Source organism: Molothrus aeneus, chromosome 16 (genome assembly GCF_037042795.1).
Source record: "Molothrus aeneus isolate 106 chromosome 16, BPBGC_Maene_1.0, whole genome shotgun sequence".
In the NCBI taxonomy this organism is placed as follows: domain Eukaryota; kingdom Metazoa; phylum Chordata; class Aves; order Passeriformes; family Icteridae; genus Molothrus; species Molothrus aeneus.
The window spans coordinates 8,918,369-8,939,969 of NC_089661.1; the positions used below are offsets into that span (position 1 = coordinate 8,918,369).

The 21,601-nt window shown below is 42.4% G+C and overlaps 2 protein-coding genes across 4 annotated transcripts; both read left to right on the top strand.

Annotated features, from left to right (window-relative positions):
- The first annotated feature begins 231 nt into the window (after nt 1-231).
- Nucleotides 232-8,553, top strand: LOC136563456 (acyl-coenzyme A synthetase ACSM3, mitochondrial-like). 2 transcript variants are annotated; one of them, XM_066560847.1, is made up of 13 exons: nt 232-432; nt 1,206-1,416; nt 1,860-2,067; nt 2,875-3,018; nt 3,568-3,724; nt 4,281-4,360; nt 5,322-5,445; nt 5,749-5,829; nt 5,955-6,056; nt 6,734-6,861; nt 6,960-7,059; nt 7,689-7,808; nt 8,453-8,553. In XM_066560847.1, exons 1-13 carry the CDS (start codon nt 232-234, stop codon nt 8,537-8,539), a joined length of 1,743 nt encoding a protein of 580 aa, XP_066416944.1. In that variant the 3' UTR covers nt 8,540-8,553. The 2 variants fall into 2 exon arrangements, with proteins under 2 accessions (XP_066416944.1, XP_066416945.1); XM_066560848.1 differs by lacking the exons at nt 6,734-6,861; nt 6,960-7,059; nt 7,689-7,808; nt 8,453-8,553 and adding an exon at nt 6,660-6,671.
- A 5,120-nt stretch (nt 8,554-13,673) lies between these two features.
- Nucleotides 13,674-21,484, top strand: LOC136563459 (acyl-coenzyme A synthetase ACSM3, mitochondrial-like). 2 transcript variants are annotated; one of them, XM_066560854.1, is made up of 13 exons: nt 13,674-13,874; nt 14,658-14,868; nt 15,312-15,519; nt 15,926-16,069; nt 16,482-16,638; nt 17,096-17,175; nt 17,862-17,985; nt 18,706-18,786; nt 18,912-19,013; nt 19,936-20,063; nt 20,162-20,261; nt 20,870-20,989; nt 21,398-21,484. In XM_066560854.1, exons 1-13 carry the CDS (start codon nt 13,674-13,676, stop codon nt 21,482-21,484), a joined length of 1,743 nt encoding a protein of 580 aa, XP_066416951.1. The 2 variants fall into 2 exon arrangements, with proteins under 2 accessions (XP_066416951.1, XP_066416952.1); XM_066560855.1 differs by lacking the exons at nt 19,936-20,063; nt 20,162-20,261; nt 20,870-20,989; nt 21,398-21,484 and adding an exon at nt 19,862-19,873.
- The last annotated feature ends 117 nt before the right edge of the window (nt 21,485-21,601 follow it).

Sequence of the window (21,601 nt, forward strand, 5' to 3'; positions counted from 1 at the left end):
TGCACAATCCCTTTACAAGCAAAGGAGGAACATAAAATAATAGGGATAGCATGGATGTGTTCAAACAACCTATTTATTCAAGCTGGTTTGCATTAGTTCACCCAGCATCAGAAACTAGACAGCATCCAATAACTGTCTGGTTTAAATGTCTTTTCTTTCATTCCAGGTGACTGATTCCTTAGATGTACACCTGATTCCTTCCCCTCACCATCTGATAAAACATCATTTATCATGAGAACATTTCTTAAATCCTGGATTCCTCAGTGTTTGTGGATTCTCAGGTCACCTTCCAGAACATTCCACGGAAACAACCGGCTTCTTACATCTCAGATTACTTCCCATTATGAATCTGTAAATCAGGGTAAAAAGGAAGTGCCAGAATATTTCAACTTTGCAAGTGATGTCTTAGATGAGTGGGCACGACTGGAAAAGGTAGTATTTGTCTTTTATTTTATAGACATTGAATTGTAGTTTAACCCCAGCTTTCAACTGAGAACCACAGAGCCCCTGGATCTCACATACACACATACACACACATCCAATGGGATGGGGAGGAGAATCAGGAGGAAAAAAAGGTAAAACCCATGGGTGAAGGAACAAACAGATTAAGAATTGAAATAAAATATAGTAATAAAAAGAATATTAATAATAATTATCACTATTGTAGAAGTATTAGTAGAAATAGTAGTGATGAAAAGGGAGATAACAAAAAAAGAGAGAAAAACAAAGAAAACCCAGAAAAGATGCATGATGCCCAACACAATTTCTCCCTGCCCCCTGATGGACACCCAGCCTGTCCCCAAACAGCGATTGGCACCTCTCAACCAACTTCCCACCAGGGTATAAACTGAGCAGGACCTCCTGTGGCTGGAATATCCCTTTGGACAGTTCAGGTCAGCTGTCCTGTCTGTGATCTCTCCCAGTTTTCATGCACCAACTTGTTGTCAGAGTGTGAAAAACTGGAAATTCCTTGACTTAGTTGTTGCTAAGCAGTGCTTACTCTATCCCAGTCAAAACCAGGACATGGTGGAGCAAATCTCAAATGATACAATTTTTTTAATGGTACTGGATAGTACTAGCACCATTTTATTTTGTTTGTCAGAAAGATGGGTATCACTCCAAGAAAGGAGTTGCCAAGTGTGATTTATATTGAAGTGAAACCTTTTAAAGTTTGTCTTAGTTTAATATCTGCTCGCATGTTGTAGGATGGAAGAAAACCAGCAAATCCAGCTTTTTGGTGGGTCAATGATAAGGGAGAGGAGGTGAAGTGGAGCTTTGAGGAGTTGGGCTCTCTGTCCAAGAAGACAGCCAATGTCCTTTCTGAGGCCTGTGGTTTGCAGAGAGGAGACAGAATTGTAGCAATTCTGCCTCGTGTTCCTGAGTGGTGGCTCCTGAATGTGGCCTGCATGCGAGCAGGTGAGTGACTCACGGACTCGGTGGGTGCAGACAGAAAGCAAACAGAGCCCACAAGCCATCTGTTAGATTAGGGTGAAGAAAATGCAAACAGGAATATTCTCTTGGGGCCTCTACAGCTGCTCTTTTGCCTAGAAGGAGAATTGGCAGCACCCACACAGGAAGCACAGGGCCAGACATGGTCAGTCAAAATCAGTCAATTCAGCCAGCGAGGGCTGAATGGCTGCAACCAAAGGCCACACTTGACCACATACATTGGAAGGGAGCTGAATTTATAATGGAAGAACTTATAGAATTAGTGTCATTAATAATTCAATAGATCTATTTTACTCAGCTTTTAAACTGAGAAGCATCCATGATGAATACAATCAGCATCAACAGAGAGACATAATCAAGTAGTTTTGGGAAATGCTGAGTTTTCTCAATTGCCTCTTGCTTTTTTCCAGGAATTGTCCTTATTCCAGGAACATCCCAACTAACAGCCAAAGACATCTTATACCGACTCCAGGCTTCAAAGGCCAAGTGCATTGTTACCAATGACACGCTGGCACCTGCAGTGGAATCTGTCCTGTCTGGCAGCCAGTTCCTGAAAAGTAAACTCATTGTAGGCCAAGGGAGCAGGGATGGGTGGCTGAACTTCAAAGAACTCCTTGCGTGAGTATCCAGCTCTTTTCTTTCCAGTTCTTTGAGGTGGAGGGAGCTGTATCATTCAGGAGACATTGCTGAGTTGTGGGAGTAATTTTCAAAATACAAGTAAGTTACATTTTTGCACTCCTCTGTCAACTCCCTGATTTGTTACTATACTGGTAGAGGTTCATCCAATCCAGGTTTTGGGAGCTTAGTTCATGTCCTTCAGCTTCACTTCGCAGCCTGCCAGTTTTTAGAAGCTCTCTGCTTCTACTGTAATCACCAGACAAGCACACAGAGTTCTAAACAATTGTTAAGAGCTTGTCTGCCAGAGCCCATTCTAATGGCTCTTGATTAAATGGGAAAATACCATTGCCAGCTCTTGGTGCTCAGTTCTTTCTTTTCTATACTATCCTGGTAGCTCAAAGAATCTGAATTGTCCATCAGTCTCTTGAACATTAATGACCTACTATTTGTAATAAGATCAATGTACTTGGTGTAATAACCTTAGTTGATTTCAAGTGGGGGCTGGTTTTTGCTCATTGGTTTCTGGTTGCTGCTCCATAATCAGCACCTGGAGTGCCCTTGCTAAAACAGTTGCAGACAAAGTCACTGAAATATTCTATAGGTGCTCATATCTTAAAAGTTCTGGCATACACGGCATACTCATTACAAGCAAAATGTGTTCTCTAACTGTTCTTACCTGTGTTACCACTTATTTTGTGAGATCATTCACTTTGGCCAATTTTCCTGTCGAACTCCTAAACTATAAAAATGCTGTTGCCCTGGTGGAAAGCTGCACATAGTGACTGGAATACATAATTTCTTCTGAAGGGTTGCATCTGCTGACCATCAGTGTGTCAAGACAAGGTGTCAAGACCCAATGCTGATCTATTTTACCAGTGGAACTACGGGCTTCCCAAAAATGGTGCTGCAGTCCCACAGCAGTTATGGCATTGGATTTGCAGTCAGTGGCAGGTATTACCTTGCTGTTCCTCCCAGGGTCCTGATTAAGTGCTGTGATCAGCATTGAACTGAACATGAGTCCATAACATTCCAGTAAATGCAGGCATTGCATGACTGTAGGATCTTGCTTCTTCCTCATCTTGAAAATTAAAGGATACTTTTCCCAAAGCATTCTGAGTTGGAAGCTGGTCATCAAGGGGCCAGAAAAGTAACTTGTTTAGTTTCCTGGAGAAATGAGTTGTGACTTAGCTGATGTCTCAACTGCACTGGGTAGGGAAAGCCTATTCCAGATGATCTGTTTGGGTTCTGCTCTAGATCCAGATTCTGCAACTCAAGATGAAGATGTCTTGCACTGTTCACAAGAAAAATAAATGCTCAAAACATTAAGCAGGAGGGAAGGAAGGGAAATCAGAGAATATTTAAGACTCTTCAACTCTCTGAAACTTTCTACAGAGCCCCACTTGCTGACACCACATCTTCTAATGAAGCCTCCTGCTGTGACCTGGGTCTGAGTCTCTCACATTCTCTGCAGCATTTCTTTCATCTCTGCTTTTTAATCAGGTATTGGATGAAATTGACTCCTTCAGATATAATGTGGAACACCTCTGATACTGGCTGGGTAAAAGCAGCTTGGAGCAGTCTTTTTGCACCATGGATCTGTGGATCCTGTGTCTTTGTCCACAATATGCCACAGTTTAAACCGGAAGTTATTGCAGAGGTAAGCTTAACATTTTATACTGTAATATTTATTTCCATTTTACAAAAGTGAAGGAAACAAACTGGGCTCCAGTCCATGGGCGACATTGCTTAGTAGCAGCAGGGATAGTACTTCCCACATCCCAAGGAATCATCCCTCCATCGGGTGCCCATTAAACTCAAGGAACAAATGTTTTCCCTCCTGGTTAAGCCATGTGTCATTGCTCGAGTGTAGAAGACAATAGGATAAAGATGCAGGATATAAAGATCTTGGGATCACTGCTGTATTGCCCAATATTGAATCTAAACCTTACTTCAGGTATGGACTTCCAGCTGCCTTGGGGGCAGGCTGAGGGTGGGCCAGTATTCAGAATATGGCATAAACCTGAATTAAGGCTCTGTTTTCCTGAATTTTCAGTGAGTTGCCAGAGTGCCTGTTCTTCCCTTAAGGCACTTTAAACCAATCAGCTGATTGATGCCTCTCAAAATTGGCCTCTTTTGTTAACCACATGCACATTCACAAGGTCATACCCAGCATCACACTTTATTTTCAGCACAGTAATTTCCTATTTTTCTAGACTCTCTCAAGGTATCCCATTACCACCTTCTGCACAGCTCCCACTGCCTTCCTCATGCTGGTCAAACATGATGTGAGCAGGTACAGCAGGGAGGGGAGGGAAGCTGGGCTATAATGCTGGGACACCTCTGCATGCTTAGTTCCTGAGGTTCCTCAATTCTCTTTTTCAGTTCAAGGAAGCCTAATTAGCAAAGCTTGCTCTCAGTAAAGACCACTCTCCATTTTCAAATGTGAGAAGAATTAGCCACACCATAGGCTAATGGGCTTCAGGGCTGGGTCTTTGAACAGACAGCACTGAGGAAACAAAGGAGATTTTTTTTTTTAAGCTGTCACTTCCTCTGAACTTAGGCTTCACAGTTCAATTTAAGTCAATGTTTTAGGCAGCATTGGGTCAGGGAGTTACTGGTGCACCATGGAGTTGTTCTCACATGCTTGAGAATGAAGGGAGCAGTTAGAGGAGTTCCACATGCTGAGAGTTATTTGGCAGCTGTTCTTCCTGTCTTGTTACTCTGTAAAATAGCCAGCTTGTGAGAAGTGGTTTGCAAGGAGTTTCACATCTTTGGTAATGTACTCATTCTTGTCACATAGGTCTTTCATTCTGCCAAAAGCCAATCCAGGTTTTAGCAGAGTTCAGCCTCTGTGTATCTATTCATCCTTCCTTTTGCTCTAGAAAATTCTCTGTGTTATATCTGAGCTTAGATGTTGGCACATAACTGAGCTTTCCACACACATTTGATGTACTTGTTCAGATTCCTCCTTTTATGTCAGCTCTCCCAAGGAAACACTTTTTCTCATGCATTTTCCAGCAGAAAAACCTACTTCTATTGCCACAGAGATAAACCACATCATCTTCAGTGGCAACTCAAGCAGTCTAGGATTCTAGTCAAGGTGTGCATAACAGGGTGATGATTGTCATTTCCAAAGGAGCTTGTGAAGTTTTAGGTGTACTTCCTTGGAAAGCTGAGGGAGGCTGTTCAGTTAAGTCTATTTACTGTGCTTTGCAAGAGTTAAGAGAATTATTTCATTTGCTGTTCCTCTCAAGCTACAAATTCCTGAGTCTGAAGCACTGTGTAACTGGAGGGGAAGCACTCAATCCTGAAGTGTTGGCAAAGTGGAAAATCCAAACAGGGGTGGATATCCATGAAGGATATGGCCAGACCGAAACAGTACGTTTGCAATAAATTTAATTACTGGTATTAAAACCCTTCACCGTCTTTACTTCAAAAGCAAAACTAAAATAGATTATTTGCTCTGGGTATCAATTTGTCCTGTGTGAGGTTTTAATGAAAAATATTAAAGCAGCTCACATCCCAGACTCTGATGTTCTTGAGAACCACAGTGCTTTGGTCCTGATTCAGCCCTTGTCACAACAAAGTTACAAAGAGGAGTCCTGTCTAATGCAAATAATAATAAAATTTACAAGACATTGCAACAATTTTAAAAAAATCTTTAAAAAATCTTTTCTGCAGGTGACAATCTGTGCCAATATGAAAGGAATGAAAATTAAACCGGGCTCTTTGGGAAAAGCTGTTCCCCCTTATGATGTGCAGGTATGTGGCAGTTGTGGGTAGAAGAGTAAGGCAGTGCTGTGCCCCTTCTGTGCCCTGCACTGAGCTGCAGCAGATGTTCCTCTGAGCTGATCAAAGCAGCCCTGCTGTGTCTGTCCTTTCTGCAGATCGTAGATGAGCATGGGGCTGTTGTGCCTCAAGGAGAAGAGGGCACCATTGCTGTCCGAGTGAAACCCACACGGCCCTTCTGTCTGTTCTCCGAGTACTTGGTGAGCCTGACTCGCTGTGTCTGTGTCTGCTGAGGGACTCGGGAGAGAGCCAGGGCAAAGGGCTGCCAGGAGCAGAATTCCATGCAGGATCCTCAGAAAGTCTCACTGGGTTACTTGAGGACTTTGAGCCTCATCAGTGCATAGTTTCAGGAACAGACTGACTGACAGAGTGTAGCTTCAAAATGCAACATGAACCAGGAGATACCTTGTTCCAGATATGTGCCATGCCCTTCATGTTCAGAGCATCACTCTTTTCCCTCTATTCCATTCTAATCTTTGTTTAAACATTATTGAAGGATAGCCCATAAATTCTACTCTTACACATCAGAAGCTCAGGGAGGCTTTCCAAGGCACAGGTATTTTATTCCCTCATACCACTGTCAGAGGTACCCCCATTCCCTCAGGCACTGCAGTCAGAGAAACCTTTGTACAGATGCCTGTCATACACAACATGTAAACCAGACCAACAGCACAAACACAAGCTACAGCACAAACCCCTCACATGTAGAGGATCATAAGGCTCTGAGGTAGTGACACCTCAGTGAAAATATAAAGCAGTACTGAACACACTCATTTTGAGTACAATTTTTTGTTCATTTTTAGCATCACTGCTAAGGAAATGCATTACAACTCACTAACAATAAGATAACTTTTTGGAAATATTTGATTGTTGCCAGGATAATCCAGAGAAAACTGCTGCCTCTGTGCGAGGAGATTTTTATCTCACTGGAGACAGAGGCTTTATGGATGAAGAGGGATATATCTGGTTTGTTGGAAGAGCTGATGATATCATTAACTCTGCTGGGTAAGGCATTTCCTTTCAGATTTGCCTGATGAAATGCAGCCTGGAAAGCCCAAGGACTGGTCCCTGCTGCTGGGCTGAGCTGTCTCTGTGCTCCCCAGGTACCGCATTGGCCCCTTTGAAGTGGAGAGTGCATTGATAGAGCACCCAGCAGTGGTGGAGGCGGCCGTTGTCAGCAGTCCCGACCCAGTGCGAGGGGAGGTAAAGCAAAATAGGGAAAAACGTAAAATAAATACCCTTTCTACTAAGTACCAACTTCCTTATATGTACCAGGCTTCCTTGGAATTCAGTGTTGCAGACTTTTGAAATTAGGTGGGAATAAACATTTTTAAAATCCATACCCTGACAGATCTTACAATTACAGAATTATTTTCTTTCAGATTTTTATGTGGGGAAAAAAATTAGTTTTTCAGACTAATCATATGATCTTTTTGTCTAAGCAATGAAATTTTGATTATTTCTCATTCACTACTAAGCATATGGTGGCAATGATATCCAGTGTTGAATTTTTGCTTTATATTTTTCCAACTTTGCAACATTTCTTTGAGCAACTGGGACAAGATTTTAATCTCTCTTTATTTTCTGTACTAGAACTTCTTGAAAGTTTAATAATGTATAAAGTTATAAAAAAAGTGGAAAATAGCAAAACATTCTCTGCTCCAGAATGAGTCCTTCATAGCACAGCAGTTGATAAAAAAACAGCTAATGAAAAGGGAAATTAAAGAAAAAGATTTGGCATTCTGAATTTTGACATTCACTTTTCACAAAAAAATTATTCCCTTATTGCCACCTCTGGAAGTTAATGGAACCCCTTCATTTTTGTGGCACAGGTGGTCAAAGCTTTTGTTGTTTTAGCTCCTGCTTTTGTATCACATGATCCAGAACAATTAATACATGAGCTTCAACAACATGTCAAGAAGGTGACTGCACCATACAAGTATCCAAGGAAGGTAAGTACAGCCCAAAAAGACAGGTTCTCTCATTGTACCTGAAGTTGTGCATTTTTTGTCCCACCTCAGCTCTTTTTCAACACCTTTCTGACAAACACTCCAACCAGAGTTAGATAAAATAAAAGGAGATGACAGGGTTTGATGCAGCTGCAGCCTTGGGTTGGCTGTGTGTGCTAGAATGGACCCAGGGGGAGGCAATGGTCGTGAAATTTTACTTCATGAGGGCCCAGTCTTTCTTTCATGGAGTGCTGGAGTTTTCACAGCAGCTCAAATGGGCAAGGCATTCCATTCTAACCAGCTCTACCTTGAGCTCTCCTCTGACAGATAGCTAAATCAAAACAAAAGTTCCTGCTAGCATCAGTGGATTGGAATCCATCTCTTCTCACTAGGAAAGACACCAGGAACTCCCTGTTCTGAAAGCTGAAGCACTCAGCTCCTAGAGATCGTGGTACATCTCCCTGCAAGTACTGTCTGTGCAGTAGCTACAAGGTGTAGTAAGGAATTCCACCATTTCAGCCCTGATTGTGCAGCTTCCCATGTTTATCCCCAGCTATCCTGTGCTAAAAGTGTTTTCACAATCTTTTGTTGCACCTGGAAAATTACCCACAAGTTATTTGGCTACAGGGAGCATTTTTGCCTTTCAGGTGGAGTTTGTTCAGGAGCTGCCAAAGACAGCTACTGGGAAAATCCAGAGAAAGGTTCTAAAGAACAAAGAGTGGGCAAAGGTATAAAAAGAGCAAGAGTGATCTGGAAAATGTGGAGAGAAATTCTCCATGACACAAGACACAGAGCAGGTTGTCATGACCCAGAGCAGAAGGAGAACATCAGGAAAAACAAAAAAGGAGAAAACATTCTTGAGGATATGTGGTATTGGAACCACTTTTGCCATCAACCTACAAATTTTCAGAAGGAAGGAAGTGCAAGTGACTCAAAGTGTGGAATGGGAGAAAGACTCAGGTGCATACAGAGGTCTAATTTTTTTTATTACAATTTGTATAAACATCTTCCTTTAAAAAATGGGTGAAACTACAAGGCTTTGAAAATTACAAATAAATGAGAAATTTTTAAGAAGATATGTTTGTCCTGTGGTGGGTATTAATTAACATCCAAAACCTACCACTGTAATATTCTCAAATTCTTTCAGAGTGGAAGGGAAAATGCATCTCTTTTTAATGCTTCTCTTCATCATGATCAATTTGTGATGTACTTAAATGGTTAAACTGGAGGGAAAAGTGCTTTAGGTTAAGGTGCAAATTATGCACAATTAACAATGGTGTAAATGATTACAAGAAAAAAGTTACTCCACAGGAAGAATTTGCTGCTTGGTCTGTTTTGTGCCACATTCTGTTCTCGTTACTCCAGAAGAGGTGAGCAATAAAGTCAGAAGAGTTTCACTCCAAAACCTTTATGAAGGAGTTTCCAGGTTTCACATCTCCAGGGAACAGCTGATCCTTACAGTGCCTCATATGGGAAACATGTCCTAACAGGTGAGTGGAATGAATGAAGAGGATCTCCCCCAGCAGCTCCTGATCTCTCCTGTCCACAGCAGAAAGGTGAGGAAAATGTTATTTATCTGCACTCTTGGTGTTGATGATCACTGAGCAAAGCAAATGTTATTAAATCAGGAATAATCATTCTGAGTCTCACTTCTCATTCTGAGAACTTTGCCATTATTGGGTCTTTTCCTCAGTTTTCTGTCTTCATTTTCACCTCTACATTTGCAGGTGAGAAAGTGCTAAAAACTTGGAAGGTTCTCACAGTATTCTTGGAGGACGTTTTTGTAGAGAACTTGGGAATCCCAACTTCCAAATCTGTTTCATCTTGTCAGTCTTGAATATCATTTCCCTAAATATTCCTAAATATTATGTCCCTCCTCTTTCTCTCATAGGCTATTGTGTAGATTTTGTCATTGTAATGCTCCGAAATATGCAAGTTACAGCTAAATCAGAGAATTAGAGCAAACTGAGAAAGGAGAAACATCTTCCTAAGTGATTAAGGATTGTTTACAAGTGGTCAGTGTTTCTCTGCACAATGTCCAAAGATTGTGCAGAACACCATAAATTTCTGCTGCTTTTGACAAAATAACTCTTTGGGGGGCAAAATCTGCATCCAGATTATTTATGTTGGCAGACACCACTGAAAAGATTAAGTTGCGTTAAGCTCTGGGTATTTGAACTCATTTGCCTGTTGGGCAGATTAAATATTACTGTATAAGGTTCTACTAAGGAATAAGACAATAGTTCAAATTTTAAATAAGTAACTTTTCTTGAAGAATAAAATGTGACCAATGCTGAAATCTGTGCATCAAAGATGTGAGAATAAACAGCTACAACTGAAGACATGAGACAAGGGGTAAAAGACATAGGCAGGACCATGATCTGTTTTTATTTCTTGTGGGATGCCTAGAATTGAAAATGCTTGTAGGAAATGTTTAATAACATCTTTTGCTGTTTCACCTTTGTGAGCAGAGGCAAAGATTGCCCCTGAGAATCTTCTATGGAAACATGTATACATTTAAAGCAACCAAAAGACACATAATGGGTCACACTGCTTTGCCAAATCTGTAAACTGTGAAGCCCTCAAGGATTTACTCCTGCCCCAATAGACAGCAGAGAATATTTCTGGCAGTCAGGGCATGTAGTGACAACGTGTGTTAGTGCAGGGATGTTAGCTTGTTTATCACCTTCTGTCAGAATCTTGGCAAAGAAGAATGAGAACGTACATACATGACAAAACAGGGATGCTGTTTCTGAGAAGGAATAAAAGTTTTCGGCAAGGAGTATAACTGATCATTAGTAACTGTCTCTAGGAATGAATTTTCAGCTATCTCAATGACACCTGTAAAATAAGCAGAATCAGTTACCAAATTAAAAAGGCATGTAACAAAACAAACAACAGAACTAAATCTTTATTAATGATCTTTAGCAAATGCTTAACCCAATTAATGGTTTGTAACAGTCTGAGAGAGAATTTTAAGTCCCAAATATTTCTAGGGTGATGTTTGCTGTATCTTTTCCTCTGCAATGGTCAGTCCAGCTTGTTGGGTGGCTGTGATGGTGGCTTTCAAAGTTGAATGTAAAGATGGGTAATTTTCAGCTGCAATAAGTGTATTATCCATATAATGATAAACGATTTCTTGTGGATGATTCTGGTGAAGGGGAGCCAAAACTTTAGCTTTATTCATGGTTTACTAGGCTTTCACTTTATATCTACAAAGTCTGGAGCAGGTGTGTTACCATCAGGCATTTGCATGAGTGCTTTCCTTGTTGCATTTTTAATATCATCAAGCACTGGCTTTGGGAGGTTTGCAGCCTAATCATGGGGCTGGGTATGTGCTCCCTCCCCAGCTGAGTGTTCTAGTGTTAGCACTGCCTGTGCCTGGTCTTCAGCATAGTGAAGCAACAACTGATTTAATAAGCAACAATTGATTTAACAGCCTCTTCCACCCCCTTTCCCACAGGGTGAATTCAGCTGGAGACAGCAGCACAGTCATCACATGCTTTAAGTCATGAGGGGTTAAAAGATATGCAGTGAAAGCAGCTTGCATTAGACTGTTGAAGAAAGGAGAAGCCTGTCCATAGTTTTTGGCAGCCTTACATAGTCTTTGTATTTCCCTGTAGGCTCGAGGTTCCCATGTAGGACCAGCCTTTCCCCTTCTGTTCTTTACCATACTCATCTGGCTCTTCTGCCACGGATCAATGGAATCACTGGCTCTAGAAGGGATTAGGTTTTCTTCTGAGGAGGGGGGAGGATGCAAGCACAGTGTTGTTATTGCTGGAAGGGTAAAGGCAGAGCTCGTGCTCTGGTCTGGGCACAGCCATGGGGAAGGAGCACGGCCATGTTGGAGAGCAGCGCTTCCGGGACCATGGTGGGCGTGGCTCTGGCTCCCTGGGGGCGTGGCCTGAGGCATGCTGGGAGTTGTAGTCAGGAGTGGTGGAGTGGAGTTGAAGGGGGAACGTTGAGGCATCATGGTGCCTCTGGTGGCATAGACGTTAGCAGGGTGGTTAGCAGGTAGTACAACAGGATATTCAGATGGACGGGAGAGAGGCTGGGGTGGTGAAGGAGCAGAGAAGGTGGGGGGGATCTGAGAGGGATCCTGAGCAGAGGAGGCAGAAGGGGATGACAGGGTATGTGAGTAACTTGTGTCAAGTTCCATTGTGGGGTAGTCTGCGGGAGGATGGGGGAAGGAACACGAAGGGGCAGGGGTTTGCACTGCTTCCTGTGTCTGGGACAGGTTCCACCCTCGCGTTCCATCCCCAGGGTGAGGGGTTAAAAGCAGTCTCGGTTTGGGAAGGGATCTTGCACAGTGAAGTGGCCCTGGACCCCCCGGATTCCTGCCACACCCGCAAGGCCAGGGAGGGGCTGAGCACCGGCAGTCGGTGCTCTTTGGCTTTGAGCGTTTTCAGAATCACACAGAAAGCAGGCAGCAGACACATGACAAGAGGGTCCTCTGGTAGCTAGGTCATAAAGCGTGACACCCACAAAATTCCAAAATCCCACAGAGAAGGCTCCACAGTCCGTGCCGTGTTCTGCAGCACTGCGCAGCGCCGAGCCGGGGCTGCAGCTGCTGAGGCACAAGTGGCCGGGCTGGGCCGTGCCCGGTGGGTGGGTGAGGGCAGGGGCCTGGCTGTGGCTGAGCCTGGCACGGCGCTACTGGCTACAGTCACCAGAAAGTTCCGAAACAATCATTTTAGAGGGGTTTAACTCCTGATTTTGGGCCTTTCTTCTGTGGACTGCTAAGAAAAATTTAAAGTTATCGTATATGTCCCTGTCTCGTCTTGACAGTCTTATTCCCATAATAATCGGGATTAGGTGGGGTATGCCCACCTGGCTGGGGTAGGAGCAGCAGGAATAAGTGTCTCTTCTCTCCGCTTACCTGCTTTTTCTGGCTGGCACCCAAAAGATCTGACTCCGAGGGTTGCTTGTAACCATGTCAGGCCTGCTGATTTAATCCACAGAAGAGAAATAAAAAGGCCCTTATGACTGGTAAAACCCAGTGAAATCAAACAGAAGAAGATTGATTGACTGTTCGGGCGCCAGTCATTGTAGTTTCACTCGCTGCGACCCCTAGTTTGACTTGGCTGGGGGGACTGACAAAAAAAGGGATGGGAATGATGGTCTTGCCCAAAAAAAAAACCAAAACCAAAAAAACCCCAAAAAAACCCACCAAAACTTTAATAGCAAAATAACAAACGTAGAAGTCACAGAGTCTGGGGGCATGATCCAAAGATGGGGGGGAGGGGGCATGGCAAATATTACAAGGTATAGGAATCTTCTGAGGGCAAGGGTCCAATCAGGAATGCAAACTCGGAACATGACCTTATTTGTAAAAGGTACTGAACCAAGTGAGAACAAGAACCAGAAACCTGATCAAATATAGGATAGTTCTATTAACATATTGGCTCCCATGACCCCACTCTTCTCATCACGACCTGGCTAGGTGTCCTTTTTTTACTATCCTGTTTACCATGGCCTCAGGCTGATGCCTCCTGCATATGCTACTAAGGTTAAACCACCATTTATTCCAGCTGGACGAGATTCCACAGTTGTTGTTTTTGTTGCAGGATTCATAGCAACAACTCTGCTAATTTTATTAACCTCAAGGTGACTGTGCTTGTTCCTTCTATATACCATAATGTTAAATGTTCACATCACAAAAATACAGGTTAACATGACATGAAATGAGGATGTGTGTAAGCAACCTATTTATTCAAGCTGGTTTGCATTCATTTATCCAACATCATACATGGGACAGCATCCAATAACTGTATTCGCTTAAATGAATTTTCTTTCATTCCAGGTGACTGATTCCTTAGATGTACACCTGATTCCTTCCCCTCACCATCTGATAAAACATCATTTATCATGAGAACATTTCTTAAATCCTGGATTCCTCAGTGTTTGTGGATTCTCAGGTCACCTTCCAGAACATTCCATGGAAACAACCGGCTTCTTACATCTCAGATAGTTTCCCATTATGAATCTATAAACCAGGGTGAAAAGGATGTGCCAGAATATTTCAACTTTGCAAGTGATGTCTTAGATAAGTGGACACAACTGGAAAAGGTAGTATTTGTCTTTTATTTTATAGACATTGAATTGTAGTTTAACCCCAGCTGTCAACTGAGAACCACAGAGCCCCTGGATCTCACACACACACATACACACACATCCAATGGGATGGGGAGGAGAATCAGGAGGAAAAAAAGGTAAAACCCATGAGTTGAGGAAAGAACCGTTTAAGAATTGAAATATAATAATAATAATCATCATATTAGTAGCAGTAGGAGCTCACTGCCCACTGGTTGATGCCCAGCCCATCCCCAAACACCTCCCAATAAACTTCCTCCCAGGTTATAAACTAAGCATGACCTCCTGTGAAGTGGAATATCCCTTCAGGCAGTTCAGGTCAGCTGTCCTGTCTATGACCTCTCCCAGCTTCTTGTGCGCCTCTTTGTTGGCAGAGTGTGGGAAACTGGAAAGTCCTTGACTTACAGTAAGCACTGCTTAGCAACAACTAAAACATGAGTGTGTTATCAACACTACAATGATCCTAAATTCATAAATCACACCACTTTACCAGGACATAGTAAGAAAATTGTCTCTATTCCAGACTAAATGAGGACAAAGTGGAAAGAATCTCAGACGATACAAATCCATTTTACTTATGGGTACTGGGCAGTATTGGCTGCAGAGTGGAAAGCACTGTGTTACTTTGTTTATCAGAAATACAGGTGTCACCCTAAGAGAGTGATTGAGAGGGATGATTTGCTTAGTTTAGAGTTATTTTGTATTGAAGTGGAACCTTTTAAAGTTTGTCTTAGTTTAATATTTGCTCGCATGTTGTAGGATGGAAGAAAACCAGCAAATCCAGCTTTTTGGTGGGTCAATGATAAGGGAGAGGAGGTGAAGTGGAGCTTTGAGGAGTTGGGCTCTCTGTCCAAGAAGACAGCCAATGTCCTTTCTGAGGCCTGTGGTTTGCAGAGAGGAGACAGAATTGTAGCAATTCTGCCTCGTGTTCCTGAGTGGTGGCTCCTGAATGTGGCCTGCATGCGAGCAGGTGGGTGACTCACGGACTCGGTGGGTGCAGACAGAAAGCAAACAGAGCCCACAAGCCATCTGTTAGATTAGGGTGAAGAAAATGCAAACAGGAATATTCTCTTGGGGCCTCTACAGCTGCTCTTTTGCCTAGAAGGAGAATTGGCAGCACCCACACAGGAAGCACAGGGCCAGACATGGTCAGTCAAAATCAGTCAATTCAGCCAGCGAGGGCTGAATGGCTGCAACCAAAGGCCACACTTGACCACATACATTGGAAGGGAGCTGAATTTATAATGGAAGAACTTATAGAATTAGTGTCATTAATAATTCAATAGATCTATTTTACTCAGCTTTTAAACTGAGAAACATCCATGATGAATACAATCAGCATCAACAGAGAGACATAATCAAGTAGTTTTGGGAAATGCTGAGTTTTCTCAATTGCCTCTTGCTTTTTTCCAGGAATTGTCTTTTTTCCAGGAACATCCCAACTAACAGCCAAAGACATCTTATACCGACTCCAGGCTTCAAAGGCCAAGTGCATTGTTACCAATGACACGCTGGCACCTGCAGTGGAATCTGTCCTGTCTGGCAGCCAGTTCCTGAAAAGTAAACTCATTGTAGGCCAAGGGAGCAGGGATGGGTGGCTGAACTTCAAAGAACTCCTTGCGTGAGTATCCAGCTCTTTTCTTTCCAGTTCTTTGAGGTGGAGGGAGCTGTATCATTCAGGAGACATTGCTGAGTTGTGGGAGTAATTTTCAAAATGTGAATGAGTTATATTTCTGTCAACTTGCAGCACTGTGATTACACTGCATTAAGTACATATTCATGCAACCCATTTCGGTTTTGGGACCGAAATTCAGGTCCTTCAGCTTGTTCTTGCTCCTCAGCCTTGTGATTCAGAGTGTACGTGACAGGCAAAATGTGTTCTCTAACTTTTCCCTGTGATATATCATGGATTTGGTAAGATCATATAATTTGGTGCAGCTTTCCTGTTGATCTTCTGAACATTAAAAATACTGCTTCCTTGGTGGAAAACCGCATGCAGTGACCAGAATACATAATTTCTTCTGTAGGGTTGCATCTGCTGACCATATATGTATCAAGACGAGGAGTCACGACCCAATGCTTGTGTATTTTACCAGTGGAACTACGGGCTTCCCAAAAATGGTGCTGCATTCCTACAGCAGTTACGGCATTGGATTTGCAACCACTGGCAGGTATTACCTTGCAGTTCCCCCCAGGGTCCTGATTAATTGCTGTGATCAGCACTAAACTGAACACGAGACCATAACGTTCCAGTAAATGTAGGCATTTCATGACTGTAGGATTTGCAGCTTCTTCATCTTTCCTCTCTCATGGTAAAACCCTTGTTATTAAAACCTTCTTGAAGGCCCAGTTGAGCTCATTATGTGCAGAGTTGTGTCATTTGCAGGGCTGAAAGCAGAGGAGTAATAAAGAAAGTGTCCCTACAACCACACCAGAGGAAGTCAAGTGCTTTAATGTTGGGTCAACCTTCCCTGAAAGCTAAAGCAACCTTGGGCCATTTCATTATACCTTAAAAGTTAAATCTGTGGCTTGGTACTGATTTGCTTTCCCTGAAGGTTTTTTTCATCTCTGCTGTTTCATCAGGCGTTGGCTGGACTTGACTCCTTCAGATGTAATGTGGAATACATCTGATACTGGCTGGGCAAAATCAGCCTATGGCAGTGTTTTTTCACCATGGATCTGTGGAGCCTGTGTCTTTATACACAATTTGCCACTGTTTCAACCAGAAGTTATTGGAGAGGTGAGTAATCCCTGCATCCCAAGCAATCCAGAGGTACCAGAATGCCTATTCCTCTTCCCAGCTGTTTTTCAAAACCACTCAGCTGGATGATTCTCCTCAACATTGGCCGCTTGTGTGGGGCGGAAACCTTGCCTTTCCCAAGAATAATACTGGAAAAGTTGTGGTATAGTTCCCTGTGATCAATTAGGCTTCAGCCTGGGACACAGACACCTTGGAAAACCCCCCGAAAACCCTTAACTGGAGCTACTGCTCTCACTGGTCCTTCATTTACATGAGAGACTTCTGTTGGACAGAAAGTTCCATATTATGCAGGAGTTGGACTGCCTGGTACAGCATTTTTAGGGTTTTCATCTTGCAGACATTTGAGCATGTAAATTGTGTTAATCACCTGCACATTCACAAGGTCATACCCAGTATCACACTTTCTTTTCAGCACAGTAATTTCCTATTTTTCTAGACTCTCTCAAAATATCCCATCACCACCTTCTGCACAGCTCCCACCGGGTTCCGCATGCTGGTCCAACATGACATGAGCAGGTACAGCAGGGAGGGGAGGGAGGCTGGGCTATAATGCTGGGACACCTCTGCATGCTTAGTTCCTGAGGTTCCTCAATTCTCTTTTTCAGTTCAAGGAAGCCTAATTAGCAAAGCTTGCTCTCAGTAAAGACCACTCTCCATTTTCAAATGTGAGAAGAATTAGCCACACCATAGGCTAATGGGCTTCAGGGCTGGGTCTTTGAACAGACAGCACTGAGGAAACAAAGGAGATTTTTTTTTTTAAGCTGTCACTTCCTCTGAACTTAGGCTTCACAGTTCAATTTAAGTCAATGTTTTAGGCAGCATTGGGTCAGGGAGTTACTGGTGCACCATAGAGTTGTTCTCACATGCTTGAGAATGAAGGGAGCAGTTAGAGGAGTTCCACATGCTGAGAGTTATTTGGCAGCTGTTCTTCCTGTCATGTTACTCTGTAAAATAGCCCGCTTGTGAGAAGTGGTTTGCAAGTTTTCACATCTTTGGTAATGTACTCATTCTTGTCACATAGGTCTTTCATCCTACCAAAAGCCAATCCAGGTTTTAGCAGAGAGCTCAGGCTCTGTCATCCTATTCAGCCTTTCCTTCAGTCTTAGGTATACTTAGAAAGCTGAGGAAGTCTGTTTAGCTAAGATTGCTCACTGCTTATTTTAGGAGTTAAGAGAATTATTTCATTTGCTCTTCCTCTCAAGGTACAAGTTCCCTAGTCTGAAGCACTGTGTAACTGGAGGGGAAGCACTCAATCCTGAAGTGTTTTCCCAGTGGAAAACCCAGACAGGGGTGGATATCCATGAAGGATATGGCCAGACCGAAACAGTACGTTTGCATTAATTCTTGTAGTATACCCATTCAAAGATAAGACTGCCAGAGGCACAACATCCTTGATAAATCAATGGAAAATGTTAGAATCATTTCTATGATTAAAAAAAAAAATATTTTGTATAATTACTATTATACAGTTACAGAGTCAGCAAGCTGCATATTCTAATGGTTTAGACACCTGAAAAAACCATGCCAGGGACACTTCAGATCAAATAAGTTGTAGGAGATCCTTTTCTCATCTTTTCTTCCAAAAAACCCTGAAAGCATAATTTGCTCCAGCTATCAATTTGGCCTGTCTGAGTTTTTAATGGCAAATATTAAACCAGCTCACATCCCAGACTTCTCTGTAAGTGAACATTAACAAAATTATTAAGAACCAGATCTCAGGGTTTCTCTCATTTTGCCCTTGAAATGGTCCCAAATTAATTGTCCCAGTATTGAAATAAGATCTGTAATAATAATCTGCTGTCCTGCAAAATAAAAGTCAAGTGTTTGCAGGACAATCCACTGGCTCAGACTCAACAAATCAAAGCTCTCACAGGTCTGACCTGAAATGCCTCTCAACCCCTCTGATGTTCTCAAAAAAAACACAGTGCTTTGTCCCTTTCAGCCCTTGTCACAACAAAGTCATGGAAAGATGCCTAATGCAAATAATAATAAAATTTACAAGATTTGCAACAATTTTAAAAAATATTTTAAAAATCTATTCTGCAGGTGGCAATCTGTGCCAATCTGAAAGGAATGAAAATTAAACCAGGCTCTTTGGGAAAACCTGTTCCCCCTTATGATGTGCAGGTATGTGGCAGTTGTGGGTAGAAGAGTAAGGCAGTGCTGTGCCCCTTCTGTGCCCTGCACTGAGCTGCAGCAGATGTTCCTCTGAGCTGATCAAAGCAGCCCTGCTGTGTCTGTCCTTTCTGCAGATCGTAGATGAGCATGGGGCTGTTGTGCCTCAAGGAGAAGAGGGCACCATTGCTGTCCGAGTGAAACCCACACGGCCCTTCTGTCTGTTCTCCGAGTACTTGGTGAGCCTGACTCGCTGTGTCTGTGTCTGCTGAGGGGCTCGGGAGAGAGCCAGGGCAAAGGGCTGCCAGGAGCAGAATTCCATGCAGGATCCTCAGAAAGTCTCACTGGGTTACTTGAGGCCTTTGAGCCTGATCAGTGTGTGGTGATGCTGAGGGGCAGAACATTCTTAAGAAAACAGTAGACCCAGGCAAACTTGAAGATATTCTCCCCTGCAACTGAACTATCCTAATGAATAAGCTTTGGGGGACCTAGCTATGTTTTTAATCCTTTTCTGAACCCCCATAATATTTGGATATTTGTAGCATATTCAAGCAACAACTTGTAAAATGTAATTGCTTACTAAGGGATAAGAAACTTCTACAAGTTCAATACTATAGCTTCTGGTTTTCACTCTGTCTTCTGTTGTCAAAGTGTTTTCTTGTGTAACCAAGAGGTTACACTGGATGTAGAGGTCCTATAGGTCAATGCAAATAATGAAGTTTTTCCTGCAGATGACCTCATTTGAGTTTTGATCCTGTCAGTTAAGGGTAAAAAGTTTCTTTTGACAGGATATTATTGTGGCAACCACCTGCAATGATAGATCATTTCCATGAACAGAGTGGGTTACACATTTTTGTGGGTCACACATTTGCTGTGATGGATGGGCATTTTGATAGAGCACAACCTTTTCTCTCTAGTACAGAAATCTCTACATACATTCTTTAGTGGGTAGTGCTCTTTTCCACCTGCCACATACTTCAGGCATCAAACTGCTAATTAATATGGCTTTTTAGTTGAAAATATGAAACCGTACTGAACACACTTATTTTGAGAACAACTGAAAAAATTATTTTTGTTCATTTTTTAGCATCACTGCTAAGGAAATGCATTATGTTTCACTAATAATCAGATACCTTTTCTGAAATATTTGATTGTTGCCAGGATAATCCAGAGAAAACTGCTGCCACTCTGTGTGGAGATTTTTATCTCACTGGAGACAGAGGCTTTATGGATGAAGAGGGATATATCTGGTTTGTTGGAAGAGCTGATGATATCATTAACTCTGCTGGGTAAGGCATTTCCTTTCAGATTTGCCTGATGAAATGCAGCCTGGAAAGCCCAAGGACTGGTCCCTGCTGCTGGGCTGAGCTGTCTCTGTGCTCCCCAGGTACCGCATTGGCCCCTTTGAAGTGGAGAGTGCATTGATAGAGCACCCAGCAGTGGTGGAGGCGGCCGTTGTCAGCAGTCCCGACCCAGTGCGAGGGGAGGTAAAGCAAAATAGGGAAAAACGTAAAATAAATACCCTTTCTACTAAGTACCAACTTCCTTATATGTACCAGGCTTCCTTGGAATTCAATATGTTGAATATTTTTAAAATAGGCTAATTTTTTTTAAATCCATATCTTAATCGATCTTACAATATCAGAATTATTTCTTTCTTTGCCGTTTTTATGTGGGGAAAAATATTTTAGCTTTTCAGACTAATTAAGACATGTTTTTGTCTAAGCAATGAAATTTTGATTATTTCTTGTTTTGTCACTTAGTGCAGTGTAGCAGTGACATCCAGAGTGTTTAATTTTTGTCTTATATTTTCAACTTTGCAACATTTCTTTGACCAACAGAGTCAAGATTTTCAGCTGTATTAAGATATAACATTAAGGAAAAAAAAAGATGGTAATATGGAAAAAAAATCCCCTGCTCCAGAATGGGTCCTTCATAGCACAGCATTCTCTAATAAACAGCTAATGAAAAGGGAAATTAAAGAAAAAGATCAAATTTTGGCATTCTGAATTTTGACATTCGCTTTTCCAAACAAATGTATTCCCTTATTGCCACCTCTGGAAGTTAATGGAACCCCTTCATTTTTGTGGCACAGGTGGTCAAAGCTTTCGTTGTTTTAGCTCCACTCTATGAATCACATGATCAAAAAAAATTAGCTCTTGAACTTCAGCAACATGTCAAGAAGGTGACTGCACCATACAAGTATCCAAGGAAGGTAAGTACAGCCCAAAAAGACAGGTTCTCTCATTGTACCTGAAGTTGTGCATTTTTTGTCCCACCTCAGCTCTTTTTCAACACCTTTCTGACAAACACTCCAACCAGAGTTAGATAAAATAAAAGGAGATGACAGGGTTTGATGCAGCTGCAGCCTTGGGTTGGCTGTGTGTGCTAGAATGGACCCAGGGGGAGGCAATGGTCGTGAAATTTTACTTCATGAGGGCCCAGTCTTTCTTTCCTGGAGTACTGGAGTTTTCACAGCAGCTCAAATGGGCAAGGCATTCAGTCAGCATTTCATCATCCCAGCCCTGGCTCTGCAGCTTCCCATCCTTTTATCCCCAGCCATAATGAAAATGTGTCTTTCCTGCAGCTGGGAATTTAAACACGATGTATTTTTGCCTTTCAGGTGGAGTTTGTTAAGGAGCTGCCAAAGACAGTTACTGGGAAAATCCAGAGAAATGTTCTAAGGGGCAAAGAGTGGGCAAAAGTATAAAAAGAGCAAGAGTGATCTGGAAAACAAGGAGAGAAATATTCTATTACCTGTACCCACGATAACACATCAAACATGGCACATGTTTATGACCCAGAACACATGGAAATATTGCGAAAA